At 38.7% G+C, this 20,681-nt stretch overlaps 1 protein-coding gene across 1 annotated transcript; it reads right to left on the bottom strand.

Moving 5' to 3' along the window:
- Positions 1–4,076: 4,076 nt before the first annotated feature.
- KIAA1456 (KIAA1456 ortholog) lies at positions 4,077–11,379 on the bottom strand. The gene is made up of 3 exons (XM_009885041.1): positions 11,226–11,379; positions 7,996–8,169; positions 4,077–5,119 (listed from the first exon to the last, which is right to left on the bottom strand). The coding sequence occupies exons 1-3, from the start codon at positions 11,377–11,379 to the stop codon at positions 4,077–4,079; spliced, it is 1,371 nt and encodes a 456-aa protein (XP_009883343.1).
- Positions 11,380–20,681: the final 9,302 nt, after the last annotated feature.

Below are 20,681 nucleotides of genomic sequence, written 5' to 3'. Positions count from 1 at the left end.
CATATCCTGTAAGAATAAGAAATGCTGATCTCACAAAAGAGATATACAGTTGGATATATTTGACACTGACACACTTCATTTTCCTGGAGTACTAAAGTAGCCACAAATCCTGTAAAAATGCTGAGCAAGAAAGTGGGTAGACCAAGAGATTCAACACAATGTCGATACTAATACAGCCCAACAGCGACAGGAATACAGTCTGATGGGGACATGACACGGCAGAGAGGACACAGGATTAGAGCCATTATTTGTATTCAGAATCTACCTAGGTGGTACACTAATAATATTCTGCTGGTGGAACATACACAGCTCTTCACTCAGCATTTTAAACTGTGCACTTAAGTTACTTGTAGATAAATATGTACCAGAAAAAAAACAACAGCTGGAGTATTTATAGCTTTCATTCCTCACCTGTGCTTTTAAAATTCCCACACCATAAGCTTGGAAGAAAGTAAATTAGTCACCATTTGTACAAAAAAAAATTTGATACTTCTTCACTTCTAATATAAATACTTTCATGTATTAAAAAAAGACAAAATGTCATTTATCAAAGATCGCAATCGTATTATGCCTTCAAAAATAGGTCTGTTCAATTGTATCTTTTTTATTGCAATTGTCCGTTTTGATGTAAGAGTAATAAGGTTTTGTTTAGCTAGTTCAGACCGACAAAGATACTAGTAAATTAAATTGTAAAAACACAGGACATCTTTTCTTGTCTAATCAAGACTTCTCCATGTGCCACTTAAAGCTAGATGAGCAGCTTAGGAGCAATCCGCGCCACTGCAGTCAGAAGCAGATTTGTTATTGGCATAACTGGGGTGAGAATATTGCCCATCGTCAGGCAATAAATACAAGAATGTATTTACCTTTTACTTTCTAACAGTCAGATTTTGTAGTCTGGATATTGCTGAGGGCTTTAGGATGCAAGGACAACCGCGTTTTATTTACTCATTCATTCATTTACTATAGACTTTTCAATGGTATACACACTTCTCTGAGCACATTAAGTATGTCTGTAAGCTATTAAAGATCGGGATCACATGGATTCTTCTGGAAATTACATTTTGCTTAAGACGGGCCTCATCAAAAGAGAAACCAATCAAGAGAGATGTTCACCATGCTCCGAGTGAGGTAATCTGGCTTCTTACGAAATGATAAAGCTGTTACCGACCTCGGGAGCCTCTATAAATAGATGGGAGACTGCATACGGGAATAAAGACTTGCTGTGCAGACCTCACATTCATGCCCCCAGCTGACTGATCCCCAGTCTATAAAAATTATGTTATGTGGTCATTATACATCCTCAAAAGACAACTGAATATTTGAAAAGAAAGCAATTTACCAAACCTTCTTTTTCCTTCCCCCAGGATTTTATAACAATACAATCCAAACTTGTATGTGACAAAACTTAATAGCATCAGCTCAAAACATGAGAAAATCCAATGGAGAAATAAATAATTGCGAAAAGCATCCCCAGGCAACAATCTCAAACCAAACAATGCATGGGAAGTCTACGAACGCAAAACCAGTTTAAAGTACCTCAGTGGCTTTGAGCTGACAGGCCTTTTCGTACAGCTGATAGGTTCTAATAAAAACTTCCTGCTCTGAAACACAGATTCAGCCTCTTACAAGGACAGTAAACCTCTGTTGTAAGGAGAACAGAAGCCTTTTCTTTCTTAGTTTACCCCCAGTTTTGTCAGCCTGCTTGACTACACACCAAATACTCCATAGACAGACGGCAGAAGTGCAGATAACAAAATTATAATGTTCCTTCTCCCAGTTAACTAAACCCAGCTGTCAGTTTAGATTAACACTATTTTATAAATATTTTTATATATGCGTAATAGAGTTTCTGCATGCTGGAGTGTAGGGACAAACTTTCAAAACTGGATATAGGATGATAATCAATTACGCCCTTCCTAGATACGGCCCAAATTCCAGAGATGCTGAATATCTACTGACATATCTTATCTGGAAGCAACTGAATTTTCTTGTAAAACCCTCAAGCCCCACCAGAAGCTCCCAACAAATGAGGCAGGCTGCGCAACGAGCACGTTGCAGATGGGATGTGGAGCTCAGCCCGGTCCACGCTGGCTCTGCAATATGCCAGCATGGGCATTTTTGCACTGTGCTTCTAAACCTGGAGCTTAAGGATGCAGCTGGACTCAGCAACGCGGGGAACATTGCCAGTTTCCTAAGGTGAGGGTCAGACACGGTGTCGGAGAACCACAGCCCCAAGCTGCACTGAAAGTAATATTTAGAGCGGAATAACATTTCAGAAGCCTCAGATGCATGGTTCTTTGACCACGCTTTTATTTTCAAAAGGCAGTGGGGAGCACAAGTGGTACAGACCCAGGAAGGATAAAGTACAACGATCCCAAACTATGAGGAAGACGCAGATGATTGTTCTACAGGCACCGCTCCAATAGATAAATCTATAATACATTACCATGTGGTAATTCTCCTGGGCAGCTACATCTAAAATTACTCACCACCATCAGGGCTTTCTACTGAACAACGCAAAATCCACCTACTTACACAGCATAGGCTGGAAAAGTTTGGTATTTCACTCCTGTTGCTTTGTATTCCAAGTTTTTTGCTCACTGATAGGGCAGATACCTTAATTATGCAGGTCTCTAAAACTGCTGTATCAAAAGGGCCAATCTCTGAGGTGAATCTGTGCAGCTCCATTAAAGGTCATGAAATCACACCAGCTGAAGATGTGCCCTACACTAAAACCACTGACTGTAAATACAGCCTAAAAATCAAGAAACTTCACACTAATAAGGCAATTAGCCCAGCCCAGCCCCGTTTCAGCTGGTAACCATTACAGTTTCACTACTGATCTTCAAAAGCCAGGTGGATCTCATCCACAGCACATATAACTTCACATCATAAGCCTCCCACTGAAAGGGGTGAGCTTATTTGGGTGTAAAGATCTATATGAGGGCAACTGCTGCAATCCAGTACAACTGGATGAGGATGGGGCACCATGTTCAGCAAAATTTACGTCTTTCAGGGAACGGGAAAGTTTAAGCAATCTATTATCATTTAGGTCTCAAAAGATTCAATTAAACTGCAGAAGACAGGAATTTATATTTTATATACAAGCTGGACTTGTACCTTCTTCTTATCTACATTATTTAACACACCATTTAATATATATTCTCATGTCAGTGAATGAGAAGAGTAAATGTGACAGCTGACCAGATACACACTGGAATTTTATTAATTTTATCTTAGCTTCCTGGGCTTATCAAAAAGATAAACGTACCTCAAATATTTGATATTTTGTAACCTTTACACAATACTGATACTCTCATAAATCCCTCTGACTGCTATGTACACGTAACCAATGAAAAACTACAGCAAAGGAAATTAAGATGAAGTGTTTGTGAGACCTAACATATAAGACTTAACCTGCACCTGTGACACAAATCAGATTTGTTTCAAAACAAAAGTCCAAAATATTGTTCAAAATTTGTTCTGTCATTTGCTCCCCAATGCAAACCTCAAATGACAGAATACGCAGAGCTTGTTTTGCACGTGGTTTTTGCCCATTAACAACTAAGTAGCCCTGGGACCATGCCTGCTCCCAGTTCTGCAGCGTGCACTCAAGCAGTGTACAGTCAAGTACATTTTCAAATGTGCCTATGTCTCTATTTATAGGACTTCAAGAACAGGGTGTAACGTGACACATTTTCCTCATTTGAAGAGCCAAGCCTAAATTTTCTACTAAGAGGATATTTCTCATAAAAGATGCCCTGATCCTTGTCTTATAAAAAGGTTTTATTTTTCAATAGAAAAGTATATTTAAAAACACAATTATTTGCTAAAAGCCGTATAAAACTCTCCAGTTTTAACTTCATAAAAGTTTAACAAAACATAAATATTGTTTACCGCTTACATTCCTATATACAGCCTTGCATTAGATAGTTAAATAGGTAGAGAGATAACATCTCAGAAATGAACGGCACACGACTACATGAGATTCAAATTCCATGTCACACTGCACAATCACAGGAACACAAGAAGCAGCTTAAAATCCTCAGTCACTAAACTCTGCTTTGTTCTCTTTACAGCCATGTTCCTCTTTTCTCTGCAATAATGCACCAGTTTCCATGGTCGTAGCAGGAAGAAAGTATCTGAAGCTCAGGCACGTTCTCTTCTACAAGGGAGCACAGCTCCCCTTCCCGAAAAACATGATAATAACGCATGAAGGCTTTTGTATCCAACGTGGCATCACTTTGGTCCCCAACAGACACTGCGGAATCCAAAGCAGAGTCAGTGGAGTCCGTTGTCGAAGTTCTTTTGAAAAACTTGCTGGCGTTAGACTTACCAGCACCATCTTTATTACAACCGCAGCTGCAGTCTCTGTCTTCCACTGGGCCGTTTGTGAACGAACCTTCTTCACTCTTGCCCTGAGCTACACTTTGGTGTCCTCCATTTAAACTTAAATCCTTCAGTGCTTCTATGGCTGGTGACCACTGTGGTTTTTTGAGAGGCAGGCTTTCCACGAACACGTCGTCATCGTCTAAACTTTGTTCTTTTAACAGTGCCCCACGGTGACCTAAATCCAAACTGCAGTGTCGCGAATGCTGAACGGGTACAGTACTGTTTGCCCACTCTCCATCATTCTTCAGGGGCTTCATTTTGTCAGTTTGCTTTCTCAGGACTGATTCATCGAGTGATCTGGAGAAAAACCACGAGCGGAAAGATCTTCCTAGAGCGCTGTAAAATCTGTTTTCTTCCTCAGAAATTTTCACGCAGCAGGCTCTGGATAAGCAATGGTCCGTATTGTGGGAATGTTTTGTATCGGTTTCTGGCTGCAGGTTGGTCTGGTAGCTGCAATCGGAGATGACTAGCTGTGTGGGGTGTACGTCTCGGCTTTTTACAGCATGCACAAACTCACCCTTATCTCCAGATTGACTCGATTCTGAAAAATGCCGTGAGCACAAGGCCTTATTCCAAGGAACAAATACGTCTTGTTTCTCAAAGCGACGATTCTTTTGTTCCATAGCCCAAACATAAATCATCATCTGGCCTCCGGGTACCAATACCCTTGCCATTTCCTTTATTGCTTTGATTCTTCTTTGTTTAGTTGAGAAATGATGGATCACTGTGAAAAGGGAAAGGCATTATGTAATGAATATTAGTAAGGACAGAGCATTTTCATCTTCAACCTGTTCTATGTGTTTAATCGTTTTAGTTACCATATCTCAAATATCACTCACTGCAAGTCAGCAACAGTGCTGAATTTATTGGTACGACAGTGCAAATTTGCCCCCGAATGCTCTCTTTTACATTTCTGTTCAACTGATAAAAATAGGCAAATCCCAAAGAAGGAAATTAATTTCCTTTCAAATTAGGGATTCAAAATAACTCACTGGAGGTTTCTGTTTCTCTGCATCACCCATAAAAGACCATAGCACGACTGGCTTTCACTTAGATGCCTGGCCTTTGGATGGATTAGGTAAGACTTTAGATCTGGAACACATTTCAGACTCATCTTACTGCAAAGAGAAAATCTTTTCACCATGTAAGAAATACAGCAAAAAGATAATCTGTGTTTTTACAGCATTGCACTTTCAAAAGAGCTAGTGAGAAAGTTTAGACAGAAATATTTTCCATTGCATTAATCTTGTAGAACGGTGTTGCCTTTATAGAATGTTTGTTTTGGAGGAAAAAAAAAAATGAAAAGAAAGTATCTCAGTGTACATATGCATGTCTGAGAATGATGATTTTTTTTTGTTACATTATGTAATGCTATTACAAAATAAAAAGTCAAAGTAAAAAATAAGGCTATTGATGACTATATTTGAATTTTCTTTCCAGGATAATTTCTGCATTTTCAAACTTCATTGCAATGTCAAATGAAGCTACGTTTCAAAATTTCCACACTTTTTATATCTTCCGACTCACCTGAAGGAACAAATTTTAACAAACAGTGAATAGCTAAGTCAGCTTTTGCTCTCCAAACTCCCAAAAACATAAACTTGTGCTGAGATTGGTCCTGTTGTTCATGTTGTTCTATATGTACTATCAGTACTAGATTTGATTCAAATCAATGACGTAAAGAGGACTGATTCCATAATTTGTTTCAAGTGGACTTGGAGCCAGGCACTTCTACAGGCAAAACATTCAATCTACCCAGATAACAACATATAGTAACAGTATATATTCTTAGCTGGAGACATCTCCATTCCTTCAGAAAAATTAGATTAACTTTATATGTGCCACTTGACAGTAGCCAATTCTACTTGTACAAATAGTGTTATTTCAACACTGCAGTTATGACAAGCGTGTCCAACTAGCACCAACTTTATTCAAAACAATGATTCAATTACCAAGGGGAAAAAATGTAGCTTTTTTACCACAAGCCAAGAAAAGCATTCTTGGCTGTTGGTATTAACTAGGCCCTCACAAGCAGCTGAGAACACAAGACAGCAAACCCTGAGAAGAGTTCCCCAGTCTACATGGTCAGTGTTTATTTCCAGGTACTCCTAGCTTTTGTTGTTATTTTCTCAAACTTTGCAAAAAAAGATATAAATTACTATTTCCATTTCTTTAGCAAGATGGGGAGAAAGGAACTGGTATTTTCTCTCATCCTGGAGTTAGGCCATACATCACCCCAGAACCTCCTAATATCAAAAGTGACAGAGACAGTATGAGCACGTGAGCTTAGTTCACCAGAAAGAAGTGCCAATCAACCAACAGAATCTGTGCAAGCTCTAGCTAAGCAATTCATTTATTGGGTTAAATATTCTTCATCATTAAAATTATATGATCACTCTGGTGGTTCTGCAGAAATATAAATCCTATAAACTGGATCATACTAGCAAAGCCAAGGGGAGTATTTGACTATGTACATAAATACTTGCTGTTCTCTGGAATGGGATGTGAAACCATTTAGAATTAGATGGACACAGGCATACCATCTCTCCCTTCCAGAGGGATTAAAATCCATTATTGTTAAATGTACAGAAATACCACGTGAACTTTTAATCTTGTCAGACCTATAATTGGTATAAACATTAGATAGGTATGCTATCCTTCAAAGTCAGCTGATCTGATAGCACTGAAATTATGCTACAAGACCTGAAACGTGGCTAGGGCTCACTGGTTAACTAGCCAACGTGAAAGTAAAGTAATATGGATGCTGCTTGCACATTAGTCACCCTTTCTTTTACCCTGCATATGTGAAAAATACATTTGAAAATATATTTCTACGATATTTCAAGCAGTTTGTTGATTGCTACCAATAATAATTATCATGCTTTATATTTTTGCTGATAGAGTGAAACAGCCTGAAAGCAGCTGAAGCAAGAGCAGAGCTAAAAACATAGACTGTAACTGGGTGCTATTCCTCATCTGCCCTTTTCCAGTTTATACTTCTCAAATTATGAATAGTACTTTCAAAAAGAGAGGTCAGAGGAGTTAAGATGCTGAGATGCTTCAGTCATTTTAGATGACAGGTACTTGTATGGCTCTAAGTTCTTATTTCATGACTATTCTAAGAGAAATTTGTACTCATAACACACAATAGTTAACACGATTCAAGTTCTGCTATAGAGAAGGCAAGTTTTCATTTCAGCGCATTTGCTAGTCAAAACAGATCCTAAGGAGGAACCAAGAGTTTATCTTGACCACCTAATCTGTTTAAACTGCGAGCAGTCATGTTTATATTAGTTTTTACTTGTTTAAAAAGCACGCTGGAAGGAAATCTTTTCTCCACAGGGTGAACAAGACCACATATAAACAAACAAATGATCCACATACTTCCCTGGTCAACAAGCGCCTCTGTTCAATGGAACTAATTTTTTTTTTTAATGTTTACTACATTCATTTCAGTAGTATCTGCTGTGATTCTAAGGGAATTGTTTCAAAACAAATTCCACTGAAATGAAGACACTCGGAAATGAAGACACATGGAAAGAAAAGGATACCAAAAAATTTGCATTTGCTGTGGGCCAGTGTGCATGTCTGTTGTCTTACCTCCAATGGAAATGACTGCATTGAAGCACTGGTCCCTAAAGGGAAGGTTAAGGTTGTCACATACCAGGACTTCATCATCTTTCTTCCTTGCAATCTCTACCAATGGTCCACAGTAATCACAGCCGAGATTATACACCTGACTGTTGACACTGAGATACTTTCCAGTTCCACAACCTAAAGAAAAGAATACTACATCAGAAATTGTCTGCTGCAAACACTTGCTATCCCTCCCAAAGCAGTGAAAATAATGGGGAGGCTTTCCTAGTTCTGAGGTTTCCTGGAAAACAAAATGAGAGCTTGCTCCTACTAGCCTAACTGCTGCAGGGTTCATTTAGACTGTTGGAAATTACGTGTTCATACCATTAGGAGTGTAACAGTACCAACACCACCAACAAAAACACTCAGCACACAGCCCAGCGTAATAGCAGGTTATGTGTATTTCATTGGGGAAGAAGGGTAAGTGCAGGTGGGAGGAGGAAGGAGTGCTCCCCTGCAGCCACTTTTCCATATCTTAGAGCAAAAACCCAACCGTGCTGCTTCAGACTGAGCCTTTATATAGCCTGGCATCCTGTTGAGTAAGAACAGGGTAAGCATTATGATCCTTTTCCATCAATAACCTTCCAGCTTCCAAGTACTTTCTGTTTAGGGGTTTTCCCGAAACCAGCATGTTTTGTCTTTTTAGTGACCAGCAATGGATCTCTCTTCCAAGCATTCCCCCAGTGTTTGCTAAACCCCACGCAGTACCTCTCCAGTGGTTTCTCTCCAAGTCCTCAACCACAGCTGTCACTGACACAAGTCAGAGAGGACAATTTTAACTTCCGATGCAGACTTGAAAATAACGGTGAATCATAAAAATTCCTGCCGTGTCGCACGTACGTCCTCTTTCTGTCATTGTGCCAATGCATTATAATACAGGTAAATGTAATGAACTGATCCAGAACGTCTTCCACCTAAAAGTATTGTCTTCTCAAGGACTGTGCTGTACCAAATTGAAATCTTTCAGTGTGTTCTTCAATACCATATGCATAACAGGCACTTTTCAAAATTAGATTAGGAAACATTCACTGCAGTTGTGGGTCAGCAGTGCAGAATAATTTCTGAAAGCTGACAGCAAGCAACGGGGTAGCAGCTTGGCAAAGAGAACCATCTCAATATTGGTAATTCAATTTAAAGGCCTGGAGTTATCTTTAGAAACATCACTGCTTCTTGCAGCGCTGCTGCTCTCGATGATGTTAATGTGCACCATTATCTAGAAAGACAGCACAGGAACTGTTGGAGAACACCACTCTCCAGTGGCAAAAAAAAAAAAAAAAAAAGAAAAGAGCTTATTTCTAAAGAAAAAGCAAGCACTATTCTTTGAAGTAACACTTGAGAGAAATGGAAAAGATTAATATTGTTAATGCACTTTAAGGAATATACGCAATAAAACAAGAAGCTCTGCACATCAGAAAGCGTAAGTTTTAAAATTAGTATGAAGTATTATTGGTTACTGTGTTTGCAGAAGAAACACATTTAGTCAACCGTACATGAATTTAGAAGATCCTGTTGCTTAATATGTGACTTTTGGTGGAATGCTTTTTAATCACACTGAGGTTTTGGAAGTATAGGGTCCCCTCTGGAATGAAGCTAAATAGTGACAACACTTTCAGTACTCTAAAAATCTCTATTTGCAGGAGATTCACTTTTAAATGAGTGACCAGGAGATGGATTCCTTCACGAAGCTGTTAACAATGACCATGCTATTGTCATTTATTCTGATGAATGAACAATAATAAGGCAATCAGACAAAATGATATTTTATTCTGCTACCATTACCATGCTTTGCGTGAAGCTAGCAGACAAAAATATTTTAATAAGAGGTGGTATTAAACAGAAAAGCAAATTATCAACTGGACATCTCATTTTTAAAATTTTGGTGCCACTAGGCAGCCCTCCTCCAAATATACATACCAAAAATAAACACAATAGCCAGATTCCTGTAGGTCTTATAAACCGAATTAAAGGAGGTACCCTGTGTACCTTGACGGGAATATTCTTAATGGCAACTATAAGCATCTACCTCCTCTCCAGATGTATCACATGCCTTTAAATTATTCCAGCTGAAACTGTAACAGGGTGATCTTAAGCTTTCGGCAACCACTGCGATGCCTGCTGATAAAGCCTCAAAGAATTTCAGCTAAGCTTCAAATGACTTCTATTGAGGTGACAAAAAATTTTGGCTGAGAAGTATCATGTTAAGCTGGCTGTTGAATGAGTGTATGCCATAGGATACTTCCTGAGAGTAACAGTGAAAATGGTGCTGACATATAAAAGAAAATACATATTCAAAATAACAGCAATCAAGTATTTTGGGGTACTGCTCAACAGCAGCAGGAGAATTATATATTATCTTTTGATTATAGCCTACAACATCTTCAAAGAATGGTTTTCTCTGATAGGATAAGGCAGATGCGTAATTTGTCGTGTACTTTTATTATACTTTGCTGCATCAAAGCATTTTATTAATCTAAACAGTGAGGAAAATCCAGTGGTGCAAAGGAGCATCTCGTTTGCAATGACGTGCTGTATAGCATTGAAGTGCTAACACAAACACAATGCCAACACACCAGGATCTGGAAACCCCCAAAAAGTCTGGAGGTGCAACAGAAAATGAAAATATAAATTCAACATGTGGGGAGGACAAGGCCATAGCAGGAAAATGAGGTTTTGGTCTCTGTATTAAGGATCACAGGGAGATTCTCAGATCACAACTTTTTTTTTTTTTTTTTTTTTTGTTTAAACAGTGATCACATCAGATTTCTTTTATGTTAAAGCCTTGATAGGAGGAGTTTTAGAACAAATGAAAAGCATTAAATTGTAAACCACCAGTACTTAAACCAAGAGATCCAAAGAAACTGGAATATGAAATAATTGAGCTGTTAACACCATTTTTTAAAAAGGTCTCCAGGGGAATGACAGACCACTAAGTCAGTGGGGAAACCGGTAGATTAAGGCTTAGCTCAACCAAAATAAGGCAAAAATCATATTTACTGGTTACATGACACACTGTCAAGGAAATAAATCAAGTGGTATATGGTTTCTAACATGAGTTTAAAAACAATTTTAAAACAATCTTTAAAATTAATTTAAATGAGTTATAAAACCAAATGCTCTGAAGGGTACATATGATTAATGTATAAACCAATAAAGTCTGTGGACAATCTTCCCTACCACCCCAAGGAACGGCTTACCTATGTCAGCGACGAGACTGCCAGGCTTTTGCTCCAGCAGAAAGTTCCGGACACGTGGCCACGCTTTGCTCTGCAGATCGTTAAAGTAGGCAGCTGTGTTTTCATACACGCTATGCACGTGCTGCTTTTCTAGCTGGGTAGCCTCATGTTCCATCCTGAAAACATAATGAAGCAAGATGATGTACAACAAAACACAAACTGCCGTAGCGTAGGCTTTACATTTTGGAGACATGCATTATTCAGGAGCTTGTAAGTTTACGTTTGTAACATCATTACACCCATCTAACAGTCATCGTATTTATAAAATGGTCTTTACTCAAAGGACCCGGTTTTAATGCGTGAAAGTCAAGAAAAAAATTGAATGCATCATCTTGCCCGAGGAACATTATGTAACTGTGTGGCTCTGGTCAATACTATGTGCATTCCTAAATAAATTCACCATCGCAGTAAAAGCCTATCTGGTTCAAAACGGAGCCTGGATTCCACAGCAGTGCAGAACGATTAAGAACAGAAAGTTAAGAACAGACTTTCCAGTTGTAGCTAAGGTGAGTAGGTAGGCAAACTATTAGTGTGTTATTTTAAATATAGCCTGGACCATGAAATCAAAGCCCCGAAATCATGTATAAATTATTTGTGGTTTATCTGCCCTCTAGAAGGGCTGAGCTGGTTGAAACTTTCCAGCAACAAAGCCATGACCCACTCTGCTGTCTTCATTTCTTAGCAAAGTATTTCAGTTTGATGATTTATTTGAAAAGTGGTACCTTCTTAGATTTTTAATATTACTCCTAAGCTCGTGTAAAACACCACATGGACGCAGACACTGAATCCCTTTATACAGAATCTTACGTCTTCCTTAAGATTTCTCCTCATCTAAGTACCAACCAGGTCAGACTTTAATATCTGACGGAGGCTGCTGAGATTACTTTTCAAAGTGTTAACGCATTCTTCAAACTAATTCAAACTGCCTGTTTATTCAGGAAATATTCCTTCCCATTATTAAAACATAACTTATTTAATCATCCAAGTACTCAGCAGAGATTAAAGCCTGTTTCCAAAATTCTTTCAAGAAACTAAGCAATATATTATCAAGATGAAATTATAAAAACGACTCCTTTGGCTGCATTTGAAAATGTCAGAAGCAAAGACTTTAAACACACAAGTCCTTCTTTTGCTTTCCTTGATTTTCAGATAATATACATTTTCAAATCTTAACAAAGAAAATGTTTCTTTCTGTCACTTTTACTGTCAAAATAAGTTACTATAAAAAAAAGATTTAAAATAAAATATTGTGTATTATAACATATAATGTTACGAGCTCTTCAAAACACCTGTCCTACAAGCACAATCTTTTTAATTTAGAAAATGGGAGTTAATCCCAATGACTGCAAAAAACCTCAATTAATGTACTTTAAGTGTGTGCGAGTGCCTACAAGAACAGTATGTAAGACTTGATCGATTTCACTGGGTTTACGTACTCTGCTGTGTAAGAGGTCAGGCCAAATTGTCACAGTCTATTCTGACTGTAGTATCTACAAGTATCTGTCTTCAAAACATTTATGCTCAATGTTTTCACAATCCTTCCTTTCGTGATCCACAATTTTCTTTTATGACGCATTAGCTCACCTTTCAGTAGCTGAATATATAAAAATACATAAAAATATATATATATATAATTCAGTAACAGTATAGCAAATCCCTAGTAGGCACATTGTCAGTGTCATCTTGAAGAGTGGAAAACTATAACAGTGGGAACAACAGAAGTAGACAGTATTGAAACACAGACTTGAAATTATATTACATGTGCCAGAAGTTACTCAATCAGAACTTTTCTCAGAATGCCATTTCAAGTTATGCTGTCAAATAGGATGGGTTAGTTGCAGTAATTTCAGATAACTATTCCTTAAAGTCAAAAGCCCATTCTTTTTTTCTTATTTGACCCTTAAATAAAACAAATTGGATGTTTCATGTCTGGAGCTCTCTTTCTTCTCTGTCTCAAAATATACTCTATTTTGTTGTCCAACTGCCTAGAAGTCCTCTATTTATAAGCAGAAATTCCAAAGAATAACAATCATTTATTTTCTTTTGCCATCTGATACGCCTCTTGCTCTAGTTTATATTTCATGTTTGGTTATGACGTGGTTCAGTGTTTCCAAGTGGTTTTATCTTCCCACTTGAAACTCTTTGTTCAAACTTTGCAGTTCTTAAGAAAAAAAAAAAAAAAAGAGACTGTTTTCAATCATTCATACTGGATTCCAAATGCTACAGAAATTCCAGTTTATGCAAACTGAAGGTTAATATAAATATTTTAAATAAACACAAAAGCCAACCTGGACTTGACTTAGAAGATGGTAAGAACTTTCCCATTGATACGATGCTATATTATAATTTTCCTAAAATGTCCTTATTGAATTCCAATGTAGGCTGAAATTCAGCTTAGTTTCCTACTGAATCAAAAGACGATTAAGTTTTTCCTTTAACTTTCTCATTTACTGGGGCTGACACTGAGTCTTCTGCTATACGGGACACATGAGAGACTTCATGTATTACAACAATGCATTAAAGGTTATTATTTTTAGATATGCTTATAAACATTGTCAAGATAATAATTTGGTTATAATCTTAGAATAACAGTATTCTACTAAAATACAAATTATTTCATTTACCATTTCATTACAATTTCCACTCCTGCTGATTGTTTATATTTTGTAGATAATTAAGTCACATGATGAAATTAGACTTGCCAATTTGACTTCCCAGTCAAGACCCATAACCCTACCAACTTTTACTTTGCAGCACGGCAGGGAAGTGTCCAAGCAATAAACCTCTTCATTTCAATGTTTATGAAAGGCAAGACGCCTGTGGAGTCTGACCTGCCCTGCAGCTGTACCAGTTTCACACAACTCTAATGTCACTGAAAACGTCAGAAATTTAGAACTTCGTAACTTTACAAGCCAAACTCAGTACCCCTATTTCCCTTTAGAAAGAAAAACAACCATTACAACTTTTTTTTTTTTTTTTTTTTTTTGCCTGGAAAGTACCAGAGAGTATCTCTGTTGCACATAAATTGCAGAAAATGTTCTGCTCATCCAACTTCTGGATTGTAACTTCCAGGATAATTGCAAAGCCTGTTTTGCAAAGGAGGTAATGAAAACCCAAGATGTCCAGAAATCCCACTTCTTCAGCATCTGCTCCAGTTCTCATTTAAGTTACCTGGAAGCTGTCCTATAAGCCAGCAAAGAGGAGAAGGGCAGAAGGTGGTAATTATCGTATCATAGAATGGTTGGGGTTGGAAGGGACCTTAAAGACCATCTCATTCCAACCCCGTGGCATGGGCAGGGACACCTCCCACCAGCCCAGGTTGCTCAAAGCCCCATCCAACCCGGCCTTGAACACCTCCAGGGATGGGGCAGCCACAGCTTCTCTGGGCAACCTGGGCCAGGGTCTCCCCGCCCTCAGAGTGAAAAATTTCTTCCTAATATCTAATCTAAATCTCCCCTTTTCCATTTTGAAGCCACTACCCCTCATCCTATCACTACATGCCCTTGTAAAAAGTCCCTCTCCGGCTTTCCTGCAGGTGCCCTTCAGATAGTGGAAAGCCGCGATAAAGTCTCCGTGGAGTCGAGCCTTCTCCAGGCTGAACACACGGACACACTTTCCCCGTGCTCAAGTCTTCTTTTCTTGTGCGGTAGCTTATTCTCCTGTCAAAGGGTTCCCGCTGAGACTTGGTGCAGAATGGGGAGTGTGCAGTAAATTGGCACCCAGCTGTTCAGCCGCTCTGCAGCAAGTCTTGGCAAGTCCCCAAAACGGGGACGCAGCTTAAGAAATGCGAGACGCCTGCAAACAAGCAGTTTGGATAACAAATGAAGAGCGGGATTCTCTTCCCTTTCAGTGCTTCCCGGTCATCGAGGTTCACCGATGAGACTACAACAGGGCCTTGCTGCAGCTCATGCATGAAGTGAGAAAACCGGATGAAAGTTGTAGCGTCGTTTCTGGTGAACTTGCAGGGAAATGGATCCCCAGTCCATCCCGTGTAACTGTGGTATGCGAACAAAACTCTTTGAAAGTAAATAGGTTACAGTCCATTGACTCTTGCCTACACGGCTGCTTTCCTTCATTATATAAAAAATAAAAAAAAAGCAAAAATAAATTTAAAATATTACAGCTTTCCAGGGGGTAAAAGAAATTGTACAAACATATGATATCATATATTTTCATAGCTACACATCTCACGAAAAGTTCCCTGACTCCAAGGTAATCTAATTTCTTCCTTTTCCATTAACGTTTTGAAACCTTTTAGATAATTAACTTTTCAAGGACACTGCTTTAAGGAAAGTCATGTTGTTTGGACATTTTCTATCACTGCTGAAGTAATAAATACATTTAAACATGTGACCTTGAAATTACAACAACCAAAAATTAATAATCACAGTTTCCAATATTCTAAAAGTCAGGATTATTTTTATTATTTTTTTTCCCCAGACGTTTTTTTGTTTTGTTTTTGAAAGTGTCCGACTTGCAATTTTGACTAACTGTATTAAATACTTTATCCCCACATGGACCAAACAGTTGCTGGCTCCCAGACGCAAGGGTTGTCCTACCACTGAAGTGCAGGAGGTAGTGTTCAGTCCAAAAACTCTGCCCCTACCACAGCTTACACAAAGCTTTCCACACCTTCCTGCCGTTCTGTTGAATCCCTTGCAGCCCTCCTCATCCACCTCAGATTTTCACATCTTCCTCCGTCTACCTAAGCATGTTCCATGTCAGCACCCCTATTTTAATTTGATGTATAATACTGTGAGGTCTTGAACTGGCTCATGTTCAGTTCCTCCTTACCTTTATTTCCAGAATAGTCACAATACCTGGAACACATTCCAACCTTTTTGTCAATGGCCTCTTGGAAGCACCCTGTGATTTTCATGGTAATCATCAAATCCTGCATTGCTCCTATTTGTCTCCAAATCAATTGCTCTTGATTAATTTGAGCCGCAGGCTTTCCTTTTGCCTCCTCTCTTGCAACTGCCTATTTTCTCTAACCTTTTGATGAGCAGCAGGAATTTACTCAACTCATTTTGAGAGTCAGGTGCGAAAGATTTCAGGCTGCTAATGAGGGGCCCCTCTTAGTTACGCTCTTCACGCGCTGATGGGAATTCTCAATCCCATTTTGGATTAGGTGAAGTCCCACTTCAAAGATCTCGGAAATTCAGCACAGTTGTGTCCCTCTGTGTTGCTACAGCAACATAAATCTTGGCTACGCGTGCAACTCCAGCTATGGATGCAATAACCTAATTAATCACTGGCCTTAAATCGAACAGTATAACCGCAAGGGCCAGGTCTACGTCCCACAATCCCCTGCTCTCCAGCCATAACATCTACAGCTGTAGCTGACACTGGCAGCGAGGTAAAAAGTGAGGTACTCCAATTTGCATTCTCCCCTTCATCTACAGAACAGGGAGAACGATTTATACAGTGAGCAATACTTTCAGGTTACTTCCAGCTTGCTTCAGACTGGTAAGTCTTTTCACTCAAATTTAAGTAGCCACGGAAAGCTAAATGGACAGCCCTAATGGTCACCTATAAGCCGTAGTCCCTTTTTCCAAGCAAACACAAAAATCCTATTAATCTCCAACTGCAAAACCTCATCGCAGCCCTTCTCAAAAACAGACCTAAGATTTCTTTATCAGAACTTTGCTTACCCTTGGGATTGCATTTATAAATCATAGTAACAACCTCCATTCTGATTGACAATGTTTTCTCATTTCATTAATGAAGGCAACAAATAGGAGCATGATGACATACTAAATTGCTTCCAGATATGAATCATTACGTAAAACAGCTTTATTAGTAAATAAAGGATAATGAAACAAAATAATAGGAATCCTGCTGTGAATACTTAAACTAGCTGCAATGAAAGTTTAGCAAAACGAGACGGTTTGCTTACATAAGGCTCACAACTCTGCTAATTAATTTCCCCCACGCATGAACTGTTATAATCCCATGAAAACGCACAGCCTGAAATCAGAGCAAGGGAAACTCTGTGCAGCGTATCTAAAAACTTACTGAGCTGAAATCCTGATTCAGGACCCATCCTCCTGTAAAATTTGGGAAATTCTGAAGTGAAAAGCAAAATGCTGAGACACATTTGACAAAACCGTTAGTGAAAATGCTCACTGTGAACCTAACATTTTTAAGTAATTTCACTGACTGAAATAAAGTCACTATTATTGCATTTTTTCTTACTAAAAAAAATAAATAGAGAGAACCTTGCCCTAATCAAAGATTGAAAGCACCGAGCCTGTTCTTTCAAGATCTTGGACTAAGTAAGTTTACGGTTCAAGCTCTTGTTACCCAAAATGACAACCATTCACCGTCACGTTCATTTTGTTAGCTTCATTTTCCAGTCGAGACAAAACCTAGTACTACTCACTGCACTTTCTTGGATCGGTTAATCATTTAATATTCCCCTTGCTCCTTTGCATTTAGGGTCATAGTCTACGTAGCTGAAAGGTTGCACTGTAAACAGATTTATTTCACTAAGTACATAAACTCCATTTTGTAGATAGGTAACATTGTGCTAAGATGACAATGCACAAACACGGACCCTTTGCCACGAAAAACCACAGAAAGGAGCATATTCATGCCGAAGTTGCACATTTCCTTCCATTGTCTGTTCATCTTCCCATCAAAACTCGTAACTCAGGTCCCAGCAAAGAGGGTCCCTCCCTATTGGGGTCCCACATAGTCAGAAATCCCCGCTGCTGGATGAGCACCGCTATGCATCTTTAGAAACACTCCACAGACATTGGAAGAGAAGGGAGAACCAGGACAAATTGGGTCTACTAAGCAGAAAGAAAAATCCGACAATAAGTGGTGCTGAGACGACAAAAGTATCTATTTTTTTTCCTTCTTGCTCTTCTTCACTATTCATGTTAATTGTCACCAGGCAGTGAATACATCAGTGACAAAGAGAAGATGGATGGCACAGGAAACAGGAGGTTGGGGCTTTCTAAGTAAGTTCAGGGTTTTCAAAAAAAAGTAGACTAATAAACATACTTAGGGAACCAGCCTCAGATTAGCTGGTCTCAGAGCCAGCAGAAATTAAAGGGAAACTAAAGAGGAACAAAATTCGAGAAACTGTGGGCAACAGGTACGGTGCCCAATCTCGTGATATCCTCATAAATAAATTAGGGACTGTTGGTTTAGATGAAACTGCAGTAGAAGTTGGTATCGTTTGGAAGACAATATTTAGAGTGTAGTTATCAACAATTCCCTATCACACCGGAAGGATACCCTGAGCAAAGTTGTTCAGCAGTCTTTTTTGGATACTTCTCAGTGACTTACTGGCCCGATGGATTAGAAAGTAGCATTATATCTGCAGACGGACCAAACTGACAAGGGTTCAAACGCACTGGGTGATGGTATTAGAGTTCAAGTGTTTTGACCGATTGAAGAAGACAAAAGCAAAGCATTGAATTTAGATGAGGATAACCAACTGCACAAATAAAGGCTGAGGGAGGCAGGATGGGATGAGTGGCAGCAGTTCTACAGAAGCAGATCTGGGCGCTGTAACATTTCACAGGTTTAACACCATCCATGCTATGGTGTTATGGTGGGGTTTTGCAACATACTGTTGCAAAAAACGAATACCAGCACACAGAAATAGGGCAGATACTGGCAAGTTACATAAAACTGTCCTTCTGCTACATTCAGCACTGCTGATCTATCAGTCTGGGTATTATGTCTGATTTCAAGCAAGGACTATGTAGATCCACGGGAAATATCACAAAGAGAACAACAATGATCAGAGATCACTGTAAATCTCAAAGAGATAAGAAATCATGTAAACCTCTGGGAAAGATGTTGGTTACTCAGGACAAGAGAGTACCATCTTCTCACACACGAAGGGCTGTTGCAAAAAGGGAGGGAATAATCTGTTTCTCCAAAATAAAGGGTTAAAATCTGTCTCCAAAATGAAGACAAAAAATAGTGGGCTTAAACCATAGCAAGGAAGATACAGGTGGGGTATTTCAAAAACAAAAAGGACAGAAAAGCATTGGAAACAATTCTGGGGTGGGTCATGGAGCCTCCATCAATGGGGTCTTAAAAACACGTTAGTTAAGCACCTGTCAGGAAATGCACTGACGTAATTGATGCAGGTTTAGAGGAGGGAGGTGATGCCCCAACATTTAGCCTTGTCACTCTGTGCATCTATGAAGAACAAAACTTCAATTTTTCAAATTACAAGCAAAATTTCAGTGACCTGCTGTAGAAAAAAGGAAAATGAAAGTCTGAAAGGTTGCTTCACAACATTTATTACTCCTTAACACAGGGGCTGTTGCTGCAGCTAAATTAGTACAGATATTAAACTAATTTCCTCCTGAGTTCCAGCAGGTTGGTTTGCTTCCTAAGAGCCCTGCATCAGTACCTCAAAGCCCCTGGCCATGCTATGCTACTCATAAGCTTTAAATGCAGCTATTTTCCTTGATCACTGTATCTCTCAAATACTTGCAAACAGTTATCTTGCCTCCTCTCCTTATTTACCAGCAGTTAACCAGGCATTAAATATTTAGTACTTTTTATCCTCCCTGATGAATCAATCTAGGTAGACCTGTACAAGTATTGTTGTCATTCTCTGTATCCTCTCCATATGTCTGCATTCTTCATGCCAAACTATGTTCATAGGGATATTTTATTTCTTAATGTCATCCTACAATTCTGGAATTTTAGCTTTCTAAATTCCTTCTGTTTCCTCACACCCTGGGATTGCACTTAGAGTACTATTTCCAGACGGATTAGTTTTAATTTATGCAGTATAATTCCCCTGGTTTTGTGGCCATAATGCTCCTCACTGTTGGTAGTTAGGTTGTACTTGGTGTTATGTGCAAAGCCTCCCCAATTAAAACAATTTACAAACTGACTTAAGTAAGACATTCAATTGCTTGAAAATACATTTTCTGCTGAAACTTAATATCTTTGTGACGGAAAGCTAAACGGCACCTTATAAACAGGATCCCAAATTAAGGCTATCAATGGTTACCTTTGATCCCACAATTAAATATAAAATATTGCACAATCAATTACAGTAATTACAGAACTACTAAGTGGATTCTCTTGATACCTTTTATAAAGTACTCTTGATTTTAACATGTTTATTATAACTGAATAGATAATTTCCTATCTTAAAATATTGGGTTTTTTTCACTATACAAAGGTATTCAGTGTTCAGCATACTCTCCAAATACAGTTTCAGAAGAAGAACAGGTCTTGTGGCAGACAGTATTAGGCATGAAGTTAACTTCAGTAGATGACTGTTAGAATGAGAGCAAAGACAGTATTCTTATCATTCTACAAAACTCAAAAATCTGACTGATCAGCTTTTATTTTTTTTGTAATTGCTAGTCATAGAAAGTCATGTATTTATATCTGCTTTCTTGAAAAAGAAAGGGTGTCTTATACGTC

This window comes from Charadrius vociferus, unplaced genomic scaffold (genome assembly GCF_000708025.1).
Source record: "Charadrius vociferus isolate BGI_N301 unplaced genomic scaffold, ASM70802v2 scaffold134, whole genome shotgun sequence".
In the NCBI taxonomy this organism is placed as follows: Eukaryota; Metazoa; Chordata; class Aves; order Charadriiformes; family Charadriidae; genus Charadrius; species Charadrius vociferus.
Note: the sequence above shows the minus strand (reverse complement) of the source record. Positions and strands in the feature narration are given on the sequence as shown.

Bases quoted from the DNA above. Each gene is read 5' to 3' on its own strand.
- KIAA1456 (XM_009885041.1), bottom strand. From the start codon at position 11,379: ATGGAACATGAGGCTACCCAGCTAGAAAAGCAGCACGTGCATAGCGTG. The intron at 8,170-11,225 runs GTAAGCCGTTCC...TCTTTTCTTTAG, and splicing joins CAGTCTCGTCGCTGACATAG to GTTGTGGAACTGGAAAGTAT. The intron at 5,120-7,995 runs GTAAGACAACAG...CCCTTTTCACAG, and splicing joins TGCAGTCATTTCCATTGGAG to TGATCCATCATTTCTCAACT.